This window comes from Gopherus evgoodei, chromosome 11, assembly GCF_007399415.2.
Source record: "Gopherus evgoodei ecotype Sinaloan lineage chromosome 11, rGopEvg1_v1.p, whole genome shotgun sequence".
Lineage (NCBI taxonomy): Eukaryota > Metazoa > Chordata > Testudines > Testudinidae > Gopherus > Gopherus evgoodei.
The window spans coordinates 51,537,856-51,555,782 of record NC_044332.1 but is presented as its reverse complement, the minus strand read 5'-3'; the positions used below and the strand labels follow the sequence as shown (position 1 = coordinate 51,555,782).

At 39.7% G+C, this 17,927-nt stretch overlaps 1 protein-coding gene across 3 annotated transcripts in view; it reads left to right on the top strand.

Annotated features, from left to right (window-relative positions):
- GALNT13 (polypeptide N-acetylgalactosaminyltransferase 13) overlaps window positions 1–17,927 on the top strand; it is a 456,737-nt gene that overhangs the window by 381,675 nt on the left and 57,135 nt on the right. For all 3 annotated transcript variants that reach the window (XM_030580270.1, XM_030580269.1, XM_030580271.1), the window contains exons 9-10: window positions 812–951; window positions 6,081–6,179. In XM_030580270.1, coding sequence (XP_030436130.1) covers window positions 812–951; window positions 6,081–6,179 — 239 coding nt within the window. The remainder of the gene's footprint in view (window positions 1–811; window positions 952–6,080; window positions 6,180–17,927) is intronic.

The window sequence follows — 17,927 nt, the reverse complement described above, 5'->3', positions numbered from 1 at the left end:
TGTTCAACCACTGGCGAAGATTTGTTGCACAAGTGTTGCAGCATATGTGTGGGGCCCACCTCTTGTCCTGATCTCCAATTTTGCAGCCAAAATAAAGGTGATAGGCTTTCTTAACCAGAGTGGTTATACTGCGCTTTTGTGATGCAAAAGTCACTTCACGACAAACATAGCAGAAGTTATCTGCACTGTTCACACAAGTACGAGGCATCTCTGCTCACTTTGGCTAACCAGAAATGTGTCCCTTTGCGAAATCAAACACTGACAAAGAAGAGAGCACGACACTGTATGATTTCTAGAGCTGATATAGGGCAATTTGTTCAGCAGAGTGATGTAAGCTTCGTTATGATTGCATCATCCATGACTTCTAGGAATAACATGATGCAATTCATATCATGTATGACGCAATACCAGCTTCAGATTGCATCCTTCATTGTTTTGCCTAAAAAGCAAGTATTGTCCAAACCCAGTCATAGATTTATTCATAGATCCAGTCAAAGATGTATTTTAGTCATTTCTGGTTTAAAATGAGATCCCTTCCCTTTATAACTCACTTATCCTCCGCCATTCGCAAGTCAAGGGTCGTATATACTGACCCAATAGCATATCTTGAAAACTAGAGCCAATCAACAATTTTAAGCATCATTTTCGTTCTCAGTGACCCAGAATTAGTAAAGTTGGACTACATTTATTTCAGAAGCATTCTGGCTGTAGAGCAGTGTTATAGGAATTAGAAAATGATAAAATGATGAAATTTTTGTGTAGCTGTAAAAAATACTCTACATTGATTATGTATTTCTCTGAAAAATTCCAGGTGTTGTCAAAGTGGATTATGGTGATGTGTCAGTCAGAAAAGCACTAAGAGAAAATCTGAAGTGTAAACCCTTTTCATGGTACCTGGAAAACATCTATCCAGATTCTCAGATTCCAAGACGCTATTATTCACTTGGTGAGGTATGAATTATTTCTTTTGGTTAAGTAAAAAAATATTGTGTATATGGGGGCATTGCTAATGAGCTAGAGTTTCTGTAGTGTTCTCAATTAAATGCTTTGAAATGTTCCCCACATCTGATCTTTTTATTTTAAACATACTGCTTTTCTTTTGCGTGCTTCATAAGGGGATGTCTCTTCATAAACGTTAATACCTAAATGTTTATCTTTTTAACTGCATATTATGTTTGGAAAAATAATTCTTGTGACTAATACTTTTTAAATGAAAATAATGTGCATTAGTTGGAGAAAATGCTTTCCAGTAGCATTTATGTGATTATGGATAGAGCAATATAACTGAGGTCATTTTTGCCAAATTGATTTGTTCATTTATGCTCTGTCATCTGGTGGTGTAGCTTACAGATGAATATCACAAACATTCCTAACAAACAACCAGATTTTAATGCAACAAAGTGCAGAGACCTCTTTAAATGTCGGATAACTTACTATTTAAAATATTATTTTATGTTTTATCTGAGCTGACTTTTAAAAGCTCTGAATACTTGTGCAAAATATAACTACTGGTAGAACAGCAATCAAAAGGGCTTGTGTTTTTCTTACATTCAGCAAAGTAACCTCAACATTGTAAGAATTTGGAATTGCTATGCAAAGTAAAATCCACACTAGGGTTTTTAGTCTAACTATTTAAAAAGTAAGTTAAACATGGTGTTAGAGAGAACGTACTTAATAAGCATGAAATAATAGGGTTTTGGAAGAGAATGTCAGAATGGCAAACCTGGGTATGTGAAAATTATAAAATAGTCATTAAAAACACCTTATTTTCATCAATATGGCCTTGGTTTCTATGGAAACAAGAACAAAAACTCAGGCAGCATCTGTGAACTAAAACTCTTGCTTGTCAATTTCAGCTGTTGGCTGCCAGCTGAGCAGCAAAGGTGGATTTTTTTCACCTATAGAAGATAATACTGGAAATTTGAAAACAGCAGAAGTGAGAGACCCACAGGACATGATATGTCTATTACTTAATGGGGAAGGAGAGCAAATAATGGATGAAACAGAGAAAGCTGATGTGTTGAATGCCTTTTTGGTTTCAGTCTTCACTAAAAATGTTAATGGAGATCAGATGCTTAACACAATTAATAACAACAAGGGGGAAGGATCCCAGGCCAAAACACGGAAAGAACAGGCTATTTAGATGAATGTTAACATTCTAACATTGTTATGTGTTATATATTATATATATAACATTATATGTTAACGCATAACATTATATGTGAGTTATGAACTCCCTTTGTATGATGTTACTAACATGTTTAAGGCCAGATAACCTAGCCTAGGTAAAGGTGATAAGCAGGTCTGTCCTAGAGAAAGTGATATGGTTTTACCTCAATTAGCAGTAAACAAAGCCATCGAACTAAACCAGCAAAGCCTATCCTGATCCTGAACTTGAGACTCAGAGAATTAACTGGGCTTCTTCACCCCAAAGAGATGCACAGGAGACTGAATCCCCTGGGAGCCTTCCTGCCTTATAAGACAAAAACATCTCTGTGGAGATATAAAGAGGATGGGGCTCGAGAGAGACTATCTTTATCTTCCACCTTAGGAGACAAAGAAACCAAGCAATTTCATCTCTGTGATAGGTCCTGGCCAGTAAAAAGCTGAAAAGGAAACGGGGTGAGAGAAACCATCTTGAACAAAACTATATCTTGCTAGATTAAGTTTTAGACTTTTGGATGCATATTTTCACTTTAATTTGCTTGTGACATCTCTACCTTGATCCCTTTTATTTGGTATCACTTAATCAAGGCTCTTTTGTATACTTTTACTATAAACCAGTCCAGTGCTGTGTTTGAAGGTAAGGCTATATTTACCCCAGTTAAATTAATAAGCAGTGATGTACTGAACAGTGAACTCAACATCTTCTGTGATTGCACAATGGCAGGGAGAGAAACATGCTGCAGAGAAACATATCTGAAGAGTTTGGTGGCTGGAGTTCACAGATTGTTATCTGCTAGGCAAGGCTTGGGCCAGGAGAGCCCTTGGGGAGTTTGCTGGTGAGGGATTCTGGTGTGGCAGGGAGCTGACACACAGTCTAATCACCAGCAAAACTCACTCTTGCCCAGGCAGAGAGGTAACAGTGGCACACAGCTGTCAGTATTCCCAGCAGTGTGTTACAAGAACATACTTATAGAATTTACTGATGATATCAAGCTGGGAGGTGTTGCAAGCACTTTGGAGACAGGATTAGAATTCAAATGGGCTTGATGAACTGAAGAATTGGTGTGAAATCAAAAGTGAAACTCAGTCATGACAATGCAAAGTACTATGCTTAGGAAGGAAAAATCAAATATAGAATGGGAATAACTGTCTAGGCAGCAGTACTGCAGAAAGGGATCTAGCCGTTCTAGTGGATCACACATTTAATATGAGTGAATAATGAGATGCTGTTGTGAAAAGGCAAATAAAGCTTGGACAGGGAGCCTCCTTCAACAACCATGTGAGATAGGGTTCTCCCCCACCACAGATGGAGAGCAGCTTGTCCAACTGCCCCTGACTCAGGATAGGAGTAGTCCTCAGCAGCTGAAGCTGCTTCTGCTTTTTAATAATAGAACAATCTAGTCCTGGAAACTTCTCTTTCCCCTCATTTGAGTCATACATGAAGCCTGCTACAGACTGTAGACGAGAAGGCAATGAAGAAGGATAGGGCTAGAACTGGGAGTAACACTGCTCACTTATAAATGAACTCAATCCCTCAAGCTGCTCCATAGCTCCTGTCTGCAGAACAGAAGGCTCATTTCCATATACACCAGACCAACCTGTCTCTAAAGAGATCAGGCTGATGTGTGGGCATATTACCCAGCCTTATGGATCTCAGATACCCCAGAAAGCCACACATCTAGCTTGCACAGCAGAGTTTTAAACAAGCCTGAGTTAAAATAAATAAACTGTTTAAGAGCAAACACCCTGATGGTTTCCTTTGAGGGAAGGAAAGCAATTTAAAAACAGATATCTTTATCATCCCAAATTTCTTAGTGATAAGTCATCATGTAAGACTCCTTAGTTGAATTTCCTGTCAGAGTCTCTTTTTCCCTGGACCAGTAAAGCCCCAGAGGGCTGTAAAATAACACCACTGAGCATCTGAATGAGAGCATTGTGTTTGTGAATAGTGACCTCCTTTAGTTGATTAAGGAGCAACGTTGTTAGGTTCTAAAGACAGTCCTCTTCCAGTCCTCCTTGGCATTGTGCAATATATTAAAATAATCTGATTTTACTTGATTTGCTGATTTAATTCTGATTAATTACATTCCAGCTTGATTTATCCCATACATACAGTACCAGTTAGGCTTCAGTAAGTGGTATTTGTAATTGCAGTTGATGGATAATTTATTTAATATAAATGTTTGATCAAGACATTGAAGTATTTTGGAATTATGCAGTGTCACAATGGTTTTTCCATAAAGGATGCATGAGAGCCAAAGATGCATTTTTACTTTGTGTATTGCTGTTGGAAATTCCCCCTCTCCTACTGACGGGGAAATTTTTTATTTGTTAGACACATTCTTTAAGGTCTAAGCCCCTTTCTTCTGAAGAAGGGTAATAAATAAAAGAATAACTTATGTGCATGATGAGCACTTTACACACTTGGTACATGCAGCTTCACTGGAACTTTGGGGTGCCAGACAGTATCACATGGTGTGCTGATGGGGCCTCAAAAGGGATTGTAGTGTCACTTGTTTCAGTTCTGTCTGCAAAGTGAAGGAAAGGGTTGAGGAGACTGTTTCTGAATTCACCCACTTTTCTGGGGAAGTAGGCACACAGGCACCATGTTGATGGACACAATATAAGGATTTAAATAGGTACCCAGATACTACAAAATCATCTTTTCTAGGGAGGCCTTACCAGAACTCTCAAAGAGCAAATATTTTGCCTTGGGAATACACCAGATTGTGCCAACTATATTTTAAAAAGTATTCCCTGGGGGGGTGATACCCCATATAAAATCTATCTACAACGTTTGCTTTATTACACTTGTGCACGTGCACACACACAATTGCATTTGTTAGACGTGATAAACTATCAATATATTCATGGTCTGATTTTCAGAGGTTTGAGCATGTTAAGTTCCCACTGACTTTAGTGGGAACTCTGTGCTCAGCACTACTGAAGGTCAAGCCAGCATTGTGTTTTCAGAATATGCTATTAAAATGCATTGAAGAGAAGTTTCCCATCTAGTGCATTATTCCATGTTTATTGCTCTGAGCAAATGTTTTTGTTGAAATGGAAAAAAAAAGAGATTTCCAAATTTCTCACTCCTTTGTAACTGTGTGCACCCAGGAGGATGGAAGGGTTGTCACAGAGTAAGGGGAAATATTTAGTTGGAGCCTTGTGTTAAAATATGAGCAACACATGCTGGTGATAGCCAACTGCACAGTATATTGTATTACAATGGAGGAGAAAGAACCACTTTTAGTCAAAGGGCATCAGGGCAAATCATTACACTTATGAAATTGCCATAAGATTGTTAAAGTCTGTGCAGAGCAGATGGGGCCGCAGGCTTTAAGGTCTTATCTCAAAGGAGCACACACAGGAATTGTGTGTTACTCAGTGGCTCCACCTGGGAAAGATGGAGAGTTGAATCAGCCCTGCTACACTTAAAAAACAAGGATGAATTTTGAAGAAAAAGAATTTTGTCCTATATCACTTTCTTCAGGAAAGGTCATATTTTATTAGCTAATTAAGGCAAAACAGTCCATTGACATGGAGGGAGAGGTGAATTTTTAATACATACAATTAATGTATCATTTAAATCACAATGTACTGTGATATTTTTCATGTGCTTGAAGATCTTTTTTGTTCAAAGCTGGGAACGTACATACATGTTGCAGCTTTAAAACATTGGTGCATTCAGATCATGTAACTGAACATTCAGATGGGTAGTTGCTCATGCAGTTATCTTATTTTCACACATAAATGTGAGGTTTGGAATTACATTTTTCAAAGGGCATCTGTAGTGCCTAGGTCTGCAAATTTAATCCTAATGTTTTTTGCAGCGTCTTCTGCTTTCTTTTCTTTTCTTTTCTTTTTCTCTTCCTTTTAACTACCTGCAATTGTTTTCACCTTTGTTTCTTCAGATCAGAAATGTTGAAACCAACCAATGTTTGGATAACATGGGCCGTAAAGAAAATGAAAAAGTGGGTATATTCAACTGCCATGGCATGGGAGGAAATCAGGTAAAAAAAAAAATTAGCTACACCGTATCGTTAATCCGCGGGTGTGGAAACTAAGGCACAACAACCATCTAAATAATATATATAAACAGCCTGATTTAAATTCACTGAAGGTAGTGCTGAGGCTAAAAGAGAGTCAAAGCTAAAATGTCTCCCTTCAACACTTCACTGCTGCTTCTTTACTAATGAAGAATGATGGAATGGTATTTTTAAGTGTTGGTATTTAAATATTAAATATTCACAGGGCAACAAACATATATTGTCCCATGTACCTTTTACTTTTGACAGCACTGAAACAGTTTACTTACCTAACTGTGCTTTGGTATTGCAGCAGAAATGTAGGTGTGTAGAATCACCTTTGTATTCAGAGGTAATAAAACAAAAGTTATAGTTGCAATTATTGCGCAAAACTTACTACTTAACCTCCTGCCACTTATGAATTTTAACAATACTCAAAAGGCCTAATTTTCAGATAGTGGCTACAAACTTTGCATACGTATATGTTGTACGCACAGACCCCATTTGCAGCTCTGTCCAAATGCTTGAGGAAGGAAAACAGTTACAGCGTTTGAAATGTAAAGTATTAAATAAGCTTTTACTTTAATAACATCCCTTGTTCCCTTTCCCTTTAGCTGGAGAGAGCTTTTAGAAGGAAAAAAAAACCCTTGTCTGACAGTCTCGGAGATAGATCAGATGGTAGTAACTGTCCCTTTTGGGAAAAGACAAGTTAGCTGAGATGGTCTGGAGCTGTTGCTGCTGCTGTTAAAATCAAATCCCACTTCATCCCACCTGGGTGTTTGGGCTTCAGCTGGAGCTGGTAGAAGGTGATCATGTCATCTGCATCCCTCTCTCCGGCCTGGTCTGGCCTGGACATCTCCCGTGACTAGGATGATGAAGGCCTGGGGTCCCAGGAGATATGTGGGGAGGTGAGGGGGTAATAATTATAATGATGAAGCTCACTCCAGTATCCAATTTTTCTCCTAAGCCTTTCTTTAAGAACCCACAAAGAGAATAGCCCCTCTCCTCATTATTTTGTCCACCAATTAGGTCTAGTGTCTAACACACCAGTTTTGGTTCACTGATTTCTGGTTCTACACTTTTCTGGTTTACTAAGCATGATCTTAACACAGTCCTTGAGTTATATGAGTAAGTCTTTTTGTTTGGACTATTTCATACCTTTTCCCATCTTTGTTTGTTGTTTGCTGACTTTTTACAGTTGAACTCCCAATTAGGGTAAATTCGTAAGCCCAATTATCAGGACAGTGCTTACTACTCTGAGTGGCCCCACTGGCATTCATGGGGCTACTCAGGGCACTCAAAGCTTTGCCTGGTAGTTGTGTTTGCTGGATTGGACTCTAATATTTTTCTTTAATGGCAATGGCAGATTCTGAGCTTCCCTGGGCTGGTGTCACAATCCACTGAAGGATTCTTAAATCTCCAGATTATTTTTGTCCATCATACATGCACGCTAGGGGTCACATTTCCAAGTAAGCACAATGGATGCACATGCAGAGTGTGAATTTACCCATTGCACCTTCAAATCCTTATATTTGCTTATGCAAATGAGTAGTGTTATATTTCTGGTGTTGTTTTTGCTGACTCAGCATGAGTCATTCATATTTGACCTAAATATAGGGGTCCATTATCCATCAGTACTCATACATAACTCCTATAATCATTAATGGGAGTTCATAATGAAAGCGAAAAATAGGACAGAATGCAAGTGCTAGATGGACTGTATAGCTAACAAAATATAGCTATGAAATAGAACTATTTCAGATTGAAAAGAATGTCAAAAATAATACCAGGCTCATTAGGATTTCTGAACAAAAAGTGTGCAAGCTTTCCCAGCTTGAGGCAAATATCTCATGGCTCACAAATCTTGCTAAAAATATTTTGTAACTGTAACATCTCAAAAGCATTTCAAGGGACTTTAAGGCTAAAATATTAGAAAAGGCCATATATTTTAACATTTCTTTTACAGAAAATGTTGCATTTATAGTCTTAAAAAAACAAGCTCTGTTGATTATGAAGCCATGTATAGTACTATATGTTAGATTTATTTGATGTATTATGGGTGAAGAAATCACTATCCTACATTTTAGCAATGTTGCCAGGATACCATACTTTGATAGGCTTCATGGCCACGCAGACCTGTGCATTTGATAACTGCTAACCACCAGTTATGGTGCATTAAATAAAAAAAAATTAAATTAATGGAGATATCCTATCTCCTATAACTGGAAGGGACTTTGAAAGGTCATTGAGTCCAGCCCCTGCCTTCACTAGCAGGACCAAGTACTGATTTTGCCCCAGATCCCTAAGTGGCCCCCTCAAGGATTGAACTCACAATCCTGGGCATTGATGAGTTAACTACTAACCCCTTTTTAAAACAGCTACAAACTGTACAGTACGACTTACTGCAACTTTAAAACTGGCCCTTGTGCAAGGGAAAAACTTTAAAGGATCTAGGAGCCAAATACTGCCCTCCACAATGGGGAAATGGTTCTAAATAAAGTCAATAGATTTTGTGTACTGATGTCTGAGTGGAAAGAGCATATACGTCTTGACATGGACATAGCAGCAAAATGAGGATAGACACATCCATGAAATTAAGTGGAAGGCCACAATTTGTATTAAACTTTAAAACAGAAGAGGGGTGCTACCTCCCCATCATCCATCCTCTTTTATATCAGGTATTTAATTGGTTCCAGTGCAGGAGTTACAGGGCTCTGTACCATATAACCCATAACACAGGGTAGGATCTCCCCAGACTATCCCCTGAGACTCAGTTCCCTGAATCCTAGCACCCTCCTCCCGTGTGAAGGAGACAAATTATACAGCAGGGTGGGGACCTCAGGTTGCGAGGGCCAAAAGGTCTCACCCTGTCACATTGAGCCCAAGGCCTATCATCAAAATCCTACATTTTTTACCTTTGGAAACCATTCATTTTATTCTCTTAGCTGCACTGGAAACTGGCTGCATGCCATGATGAATAAACAACTCCACCCTCGTAACTCAGCTGGGCACTAAGCATTTTCCTACTTAACCCACTGTGGCTTGAAGGTGCTGCAAGGAAGGCAAAAAGCTTCCCGGTCCTCCACCAATTGGCCCAAAGGAGAAAAAAATTCCTTCCTGACTCCCTAAACAGGCGATTGGCTAGACCCTGCAGCATCTGTCAGGCTGGCTTCCCATTCCTAGTTCAGGTGGGTAGGGTCGGCTGCTGGAATGAAGCTGAAAGGGTCACCACGTGGCCCCTGTGCTTGGCTAAGTCCTGGAACCTGGAGAATGTTGGCCAATCAGCACCCATCTCCCTCGGCTGGCCAGTGGGTGCCAGCGACTCCGAGGGGAGGAGCTACCTATTATCCCTTGGCAAATGTGTCTCTTCCTTACTGCTGGGACTGTTTCCCTTTCACTGCCAGCCTCCTCAAATTTCCCCCCCATTTGATGGTGGGGGGAGGGATGCCAATTAAACCTGTACCTGCAGATAGATTTTTGATTAAATGGAACTTTGACAATGAGTGAGTCACACAGGAAGATGCATTATTAATGCTTATCAAAATCAGACACTAGGTAAAGCCCCTTCATTGTTTCATTCCACTTTTGCAATAGCTGACTTCTAGGATTTTTTTTGTTTTAGCTGAAATCCGTTGATTTTGCTGGTCAGGTAGAGAATGACTCAGCCATGTGGTTTGTCTGCCTGGAATCATCTCCATAGGTATCATGGCTATTCTTTTATTATGTTACCATGGAAATGGCTTCTGTTAAGGTGGATATTGAGAAATAGAGCCTCTGCTCATAACAATAATCTAATCGTACCCTCATTCACACACAAGAAAAAGAAATAAAAAAGTCTGAACTGAAGATTAATGCAAGTTTACAATTGCTACTCCTATATGTTAGCTTTACCAAAAGAAGCTTTCTTTTTTAAGCATTACAATTTAGTAATATTGGCTCTCTATGGTAATAGATGAGAAATGTCTCCCTTAGTCACACACATTTGTAGGAAGAGCAAGAATATATAATCAATCACTCTTTTTCTCTTATAAAGATAAGTCAAACAAAAAAGCTCGAATTTCAAGGGTCATCATTCATTCATTTCACTTATTTTGCATTCCTTTCTTTAGATCCAGTGGTTGTATTGTGTTTGACACATTCAGTACAGTAGCCTTTCTCCTAGTGAGGTGTGTTTAATAAAAAGAAATTTAAAACCATCAACAGACATTTGTGGTAATAGCTCTTCTTTTAGTCACTAAATCTTCAGAACTAAATGAACAAAAGAGCTCTCCTTTTGAGAAGCCTGGATTAGAAGAGACCTTGTGCAGTGGGTTTTTTTCCCCTGAGTTTTAGCAGCAGGTTAAAATTAAGGAGTGAGATTTTATATTTTCAAAATATAAACACGGATTGGTGTCGGCTTGACAGGAAGAACAATGAAGGCAAATGCAATGGGAGAACAGTGAAAAATCCAAGTGAGCTATGAAATGTATATAGTAGTAGATCAGTGTAGTTCTTTTTTATTTTGCTACATATTTAATTATTTATAATTTTATGCTGGAGCTGGTTTTAATGATGGCTTTCTGAAACTGTGCTGTCTCGTTTTCCTCGTCTACGCTTGCAACTCAGCTGTGTAGGTGGCAAAGTGTGGGCGTGACTCTCAGCTCGAGGCAGGGGTGTCTCCAGGCACCAGCGCACCAAGCACATGCCTGAGGCGGCAAGCCATGGGGGGCGGACTGCCGGTCGCTATGAGGGAAGCAGTCAGGCTGCCTTCAGTGGCATGCCTGTGGGAGGTCTACCGGTCCCGCGGCTTCGGCATCAAATCAACGGCGGGTACGCTGAAGACATGGGACCGGCGGACATCCCGTGGGCGCACCGTCCGAAAGCCGCCTTACTGCCCTGCTTGGGGTGGCAAAATACATAGAGCTGCCCCTGGCTCAAGGAGGCATGCTTGAGCTAGCTTGCTAAAAACAGAGAGTAGCTGCAGCAGCATGAGCTGCAGGATAAATGAGCCCGTGAGTACTTGCCCTTCCAAGACCCTAGGCACATACTCAGGGCACTGCTGTGGCTACTCTCTATTTTTAGCATGCTAGCTCAATTAGAGCTACCACCAGTATGTCACCTCGAGCTGGGAATCACACGCACTCAGCTACTCAAAGTGTAGACATACCCTAAGAAGCATAGCACAGAACTCACTCCCCAGGGGTAGTGGCTAAAGTAGCTTTAAGCCACCTTTGTATCCTCCTAATCCTGGACTGTTCTAGGTGCAAGAGGCTGTACGTAATTTAGACAGCATTGGGGAACTGTCTAAATTACAGCTGTTTCCTTGGGCTACCATATGGCTGTCCAGAATCTCAATTCTGCTGAGTGCTAAAGATCGCTTCCCCCGCACACACACACCCAGCAGAGACCTTCTGCCAGTGCTTAACTTGTAATGAAAGAGGTGCCAGGGCTCAAGCAAGTATTGTGCATTCATAACTGATGCGGAAAGCCCAGGGGCTATGAACTGCTAAGCCTATAGGTGCCAGGACTCAGCCCTGGCACAAATTAAGCACTGCCTCCTGCCCCCCGGGCCTCCCTGAACATTCCCCCTATGCGGCAGTTTGCAGTGAGGTCCTTGGAGCCTTACAGCTATCTCTGTAGTATTGGCACTGAGGTCATCTTCCCCAGCTGCATATGGCACATTTAGGGTCCCTTTACCTCACTCTGATCCTTTTACCCAGTTTAAAGAGTCTGGAGCAGAGGTGAGGCTCACACCCTAGGAATTAATGAGTCCTAATTCCATTTCTAACTCTGAACCCCTCTCTCTCTCCTTGGGCAAGCTACTTAACCTTTCTGTCTCAGCTTCCCCACCAGAAAAATGCAGATGATAATACGCACATAACTCACCTCACAACATGAAACTCCATGGACATTGTTGATAGTGAAAGGAGGTGAATGTCTTTGCAAAATGCTGTCAAAGGCCTTCTGTGTGTTGTAAGTCAGTGTGAATTTGACCCAGTGTTTGTAAAGTCCTCAAAGGTATTATTCAGTGATGTTTGTGGTCACTTTTGCAATCCCTGTTTCTCCATTTTTAATATCACAATTCTGTAATCCTTCCCTATTTGGCATTCATTCCACCATATTCTAGGAAGTTCTTCTGGGAGTCTTTAGTCATGGTTGCTCAGATCTATCCTGTCCTGCTGTAATGGAACATCCCAAGAGAGTGTTGCATGGTAATTCTGAAAGCTGCTTTCTTTTAAAAATGCTGGCTTATTCGGGGTGATGTTATGCTTTATTTTAATGCAACATTAGAGATTATTGCTTTTACCAAGTCTTTTTACCTTGGAAAGTACTCTTTCTAAATGTCATGAATAAGAAGGATATTTTATGTGATAGCTGACTGTAAATCTGAGACTAGTAAAAGCAAAAGCAGAAAATGACTATTAACTGCTGGGAGATAAGCTTTCTATAAAAATCCTTTTTGTTGTTGCATCCAGATAAAAATTTTAAGAGCTATCCAAATGAGGGAATAAGTATGGTAAGCTGAGCCACTCCTCAACAATTGCCCTATTCAATTTTTTAATTATTTCTGTTCATCAGTTGGGCTTTTCTTTTCTTCTTCTTCTAAGGATAATAATTGCATAATCAACCTAAATTATATGTTACAGTTGCTGATTTGGAGTGAGTTCTACAAGGTGCTGAGATCTTCTTCTATGGTGCTGTGAACAGCGTTCAGCTCATCTCTGGAAATGTGCAGTCCTTTGTAGAGTTAGGCTGTAAGCAACTAAAAAAAATATTATGTGTTTGGAGACTGCGAGTGAGATCCTCACTCCTGCTCTAGCCTTTTTACTTTAGGTAAATGAGCCAGTGAGACATAAAGGGGCCCTAAATGCCCCATGTCCAGTGTAGGGAGGTTTCCCCTGGTGCAGGAGCTGTAGAAAGATCCAGAAGTCTGCATTTTGAGCACTCCTGCACCAGCACTAATGTAGGAACCTGCCAGGTTTATAGGTGGGGGAGAAGGGATAATAAGGGGGTGAGGTCACAGTATGCAACATTGTGGAGACTTTGAGCCATGCTGCAGTCCATAGAGTAGCCCCAGAACCTGCTGTAAGTTAGATCCCAAGGACTGTCTAGGTTGAGCTGGATATTTTCTTTAAGTGAAATCTGAAAAAATAAAGTTTTTTTTTATTCTTACTAAAAGTTACAGTATAGTGCTACTAAGGCTTAGAAGCCCTAAAAGGTCTCATATGCCTCTTATGCTCCAGGTTAACCATGCAGAAAGCAAAGTTACCCACCAGGTCAGTAAACAGTGCTGGTTATGGAAGAGAAATGAAGGGAGCTGTAGTCAACCCAGTTGTGTGACCAGAGAAGTGAGGCTAGAGAAACCTGGTTGTATTCAGGATCTCTTCTACATTAAAAAAAATAAAAAGTGACCATACATGTTGACTCTGGGATCTCCTTCCCCCAGTAAAGTTACTGGCTGCAGAGGTTTGGGGTTTATCCCACCTTTCACTGGCTATGGAGACAAGATAAGGGAAATCTTGCCTTCTTTCCCTCCATTTACTGTTATATAGAGCTCCCTCCTTGGTGATCACCATTTGCAGAGGAAGAACACAGGCTTGTGAGCCCCTTGCCAGTGGCTGGCAGTTCTAGCTCCATTTTAGAACTTCCATTTTCAGAACTGACCATCAGCTGCTCCTTCCATGAGCTCCACTGCCCTGTGCAGGAAAAGTTAGAATTAAGGAGCAATGTAAGACTGGATTCAGCTATATGCAGCTGCTTCTGAGAGGGAGGTAAACTTTAGAATAAAGGGCAACATTGATGGCCATAGGTTTCAGAGGTGTAGCCATGCTAGTCTGTATCAGCAAAATCAACGAGGAGTCCTTGTAACATCTTAGACCAGGGGTTTTCAAACTGGGGGTCAGGACCCCTCAGGGGGTCATGAGGTTATTACATGGGGGGTTGCGAGCTGTCAGCCTCCACCCCAAACCCTGCTTTGCCTCCAGCATTTATAATGGTGTTAAATATATAAAAAAGTGTTTTTAATGTATAAGGGGGGTCACACTCAGAGGCTTGCTGTGTGAAAGGGGTCACCAGTACAAAAGTCTGAGAACCCCTGCTTTAGAGACTAACAAATGTATTTGGACATAAGCTTTTGTGGGCTATAATCCACTTCATCAAATACATGGGGTGAAAAATACAGTAGGTAAGTATAAATATACAGCACATACCTGCCTACTGTAGTTTTCATTCCATGCATCTGATGAAGTGAGTTATAGCTCTCGAAAGCTTATGCCCAAATAAATTTGTTAGTCTCTAAGGTGCCACAAGGACTCCTCGTTGTTATTGGTGGCTGTGAAAGCAAGGACTCTCAAAAATATTCTGTGAACTGTGCAGACAATTAAAGGCTGAACAGAGCCCTAGAATAGAAAAAAAACCTGCAAATGTCCCCATTGCCTTTTTCACTTATATTCTACATATAATCTTAAAGGATGACCATAAAATATGTTGTATGTTTGATTTGTTAGCACCTTTTTGTTAGCATTTAGCCTTTTGCAATTCATTTTTAATTAGCATGTTCAGGTGAAATAATGAACACAGGAACATAGTGTTTTCACTGGTATCAGGTGGAGTTTATGGTCTTTCATGTTCTTCTTAGTATGTGAGAAAATGTTCAGTTTTTCCAAGACATGGTGTGGTGTTGATAAGTTTGGTTATGCACAGTTCTATTCTGAGGTGGTGGGCCTTGGAGAGGGATCTGTGAGAGCAGCAGGAGAGTTTGCTTTCTGTCTTGGTCTCTGATCAAAGTCAGAGGCAGAGTCTCTGAGGAACAGTTGCCCCCTGGAAATCGGGCATTGGTGTTATACTGAGATCCCTGAAAGAAGAGACTACCTACCTACCATTTGACCACCTCTGTTCCAGGATTGGTGTATATCTGTAATAATAATAATATCTAGTTCTTATATAACAAGTTACATATATAATAGACTGATTTCTCCTCCACTGGGAAATTGACCTGAATGGCCTTGGCCTGGAGATCTGTTGCCACTTGGCAGAGACAACATTACATAGGTATAGCCTATATCAAAACCACATTCTCCAGTTTCAAAATGATTCCCACCCTCCCCAAGAAGAATATTATATGAATAATAATAGAAAAGCAAGACACAGCTAAGAGAGGTTCAGTCACTTAGGGCTGCATCCTGCACAATGCTGAGTATTCTCCGTGCAGGCGAGATATTGAGTGCCCTGCACTCCTGTTGCAGGCACTCACAACCTAGCAGGACTGAGCCCATGGACATTGTTGGTTCATTGGCAGTTAGAACCCAATCCTACAAGATGCTGAGTACTTCCTGAGTGGTGCAGGATTGGGCTCTTAGTGAATCCAGAATGAAACCAGCCAGATTTTTCCCTAGTTTTATTTTTAGTAATGAAACCTCACATGGTAACAGTTGTTGTAGAGTGACATTAGAACAGACATATATGTGAGGTAACCATTTCCCCCTAAGTCTTATACTGACCGCTTAGAACAGATTAGAAACTGAATGACAAAAAGCATATAGTTTATTGAAGGAAGTGATGCAGAGCCCTTTCTCAAGATAGAATTCTAAGTAACAAATCTTTAGGGGTTGTTATCCATCTGTGGAATTCTCATTCTATGCATACTTAATGACTGGATAGGTATTTGTAATATGCTAGTGAGTATGAGGGGTTTCTACACAACTGCATGTAAAAAACATCTTGATGCTTGGAAGATATGGTCTTAGGTATGTGCTTGACTTTTAGAATCTACTCAGTTTTGACTATAACTATAAATGTGTGTTTTATCTTGCTCTAGAGAATTTTCTACAATAGAAATTCTCAATTATAGTTATGTTATGTAGAGTAATTTTTTACTCAGTAAATACCCTGCGAAATCATAAAGACTAAGAGCCACATTGGGCCATTGATTTTAAAGACAAGAGAACTTGCCATTAATTTCAATAGAGAGTTCTGCTGAAAAATCACAATATAGCTTTTAAGTGTAATAATTAGTCAAACTTTCTATATTTTAATTATAATGTAGCAATAATTCTAACATTTTATACAGTCATCTAAATGCATTTTAAACACATTAATTCAAAAGAGCAGAATAGTTTATTTAATCATAATTGGACATTAAGGTAAGAAATTTGTCATGTGTCAAAGAAAGGCATGCTGGTGATTTTGCAGAATTTACATAAGAGAAAGTATCACAGAAATGAAACTAAGAGAACAATCTCAAACTTTCCCACTTGGAGAGTCAAGTGCCAGTGCAATTGGGCAAACACATATGGCTTAATTGTGCTTCACCTGGAGTGTTTGGTTTATCGATCTTTGTATGAGTGTATTTTAGGATTTGTTAGATTTCATTTCCATAATTTTAAAATGTCATAAAGACAATACTAAGGAACTGACTAGGAAGCAACTCAGCATTACTCCACTTCACTCCACCCCTGCCCCTCTTACTTCTCTGCTGTCCTGTCCTCCTCTCCTCCTGCCCTTCAATGTCCCCTTTCCCATCCATTTTCTTCCCATTTAACTTTACCTCCTAACTAATCCCTTCCCCTTTAAAAACTAACATGATGTTTGCTGCTATTTTTGTGCTGTATATTTGCTGCTATCATTGTTCACTCCACTTGTGCAGTACACCCCTGTCCACACCCTGTGGCTGTCTGATTTCTTTATGTTGTGAGCTCTTCAAGGCAGGGTCTGGCTAATACTCTGTGTTTGTATAGCTCCTAGCACAAAGAGGCTCTGTTCTTGGTTGGTCTTTAGGCATCGTGTCCATTTCAGATAGTAAAGGAAAGAATCTTGTTTATATAGTTAATGTTCTATGATCCTGGGAGCAAAGCCAGACTTTTATTATAGCTTCTTTAGAGGGCCATCCATTCTGAACTGAAAGTTGTCTTAACAAACTCTTGATGAAACTCCAGAAACAAAAAGTTAATTTTTATTGCAATTTCTATGAAAGACATTATATGTACTATGGTCCTAGGGTAACCAGATAGAAAGTGTGAAAAATCAGGACAGGGAATGGGGGGGTAATAGGTGCCTATATAAGACAAAGCCCCAAATATCGGGACTGTCCCTATAAAATAGAAGCAGTTCAGAAATTAACAGAAGATACTGATGTGGAAAATAAATGTTTGAAAATCAAGAAAATGGTTGTCATCAGCACAGTAGTCGTTATTTCAACTGTTTTTTACAATACCATCCTTCTGCACGTGACAAAAACTAGTTCCCTAGCAATACATATTTGAGAATCCCTGTAAAACTAAAATGTCCTTTCCTGAATATGTTCCATAATATGTTCCATATGTTACTGTATGTATGTACAAGAGACATTTCCAAAGTCATCAACTGATAATAATTACTTCACAAAAAATGTAAACTGTATATTTTTATTTTAAAGTTATTGGTTTAATATTTTTATACTTTATACTGCCTCTGAATACTGGGCCACGTTACCTTACAGTAATTATTGGTTTTAGGTATTTAATATGCTTAGAAGCATCTGGGTATGAACACCAAAAATAACTAAATAAACAAACAAACAAATATTCATTATCATTATTAGAGCTGAGAGAACCAGTGGAGTAAATTTTCCATTAGTATTTTTTGCAAAATGAACTTTGATTTGATCAAGTTTGAGATCACTGCTATTGGTACAAAAATCTGCTAGATGAGATATGAGTTAATTTCATGCAATTAAACATCCTGCCATAGTTCCTCATTCAACATGGCACTTGACTG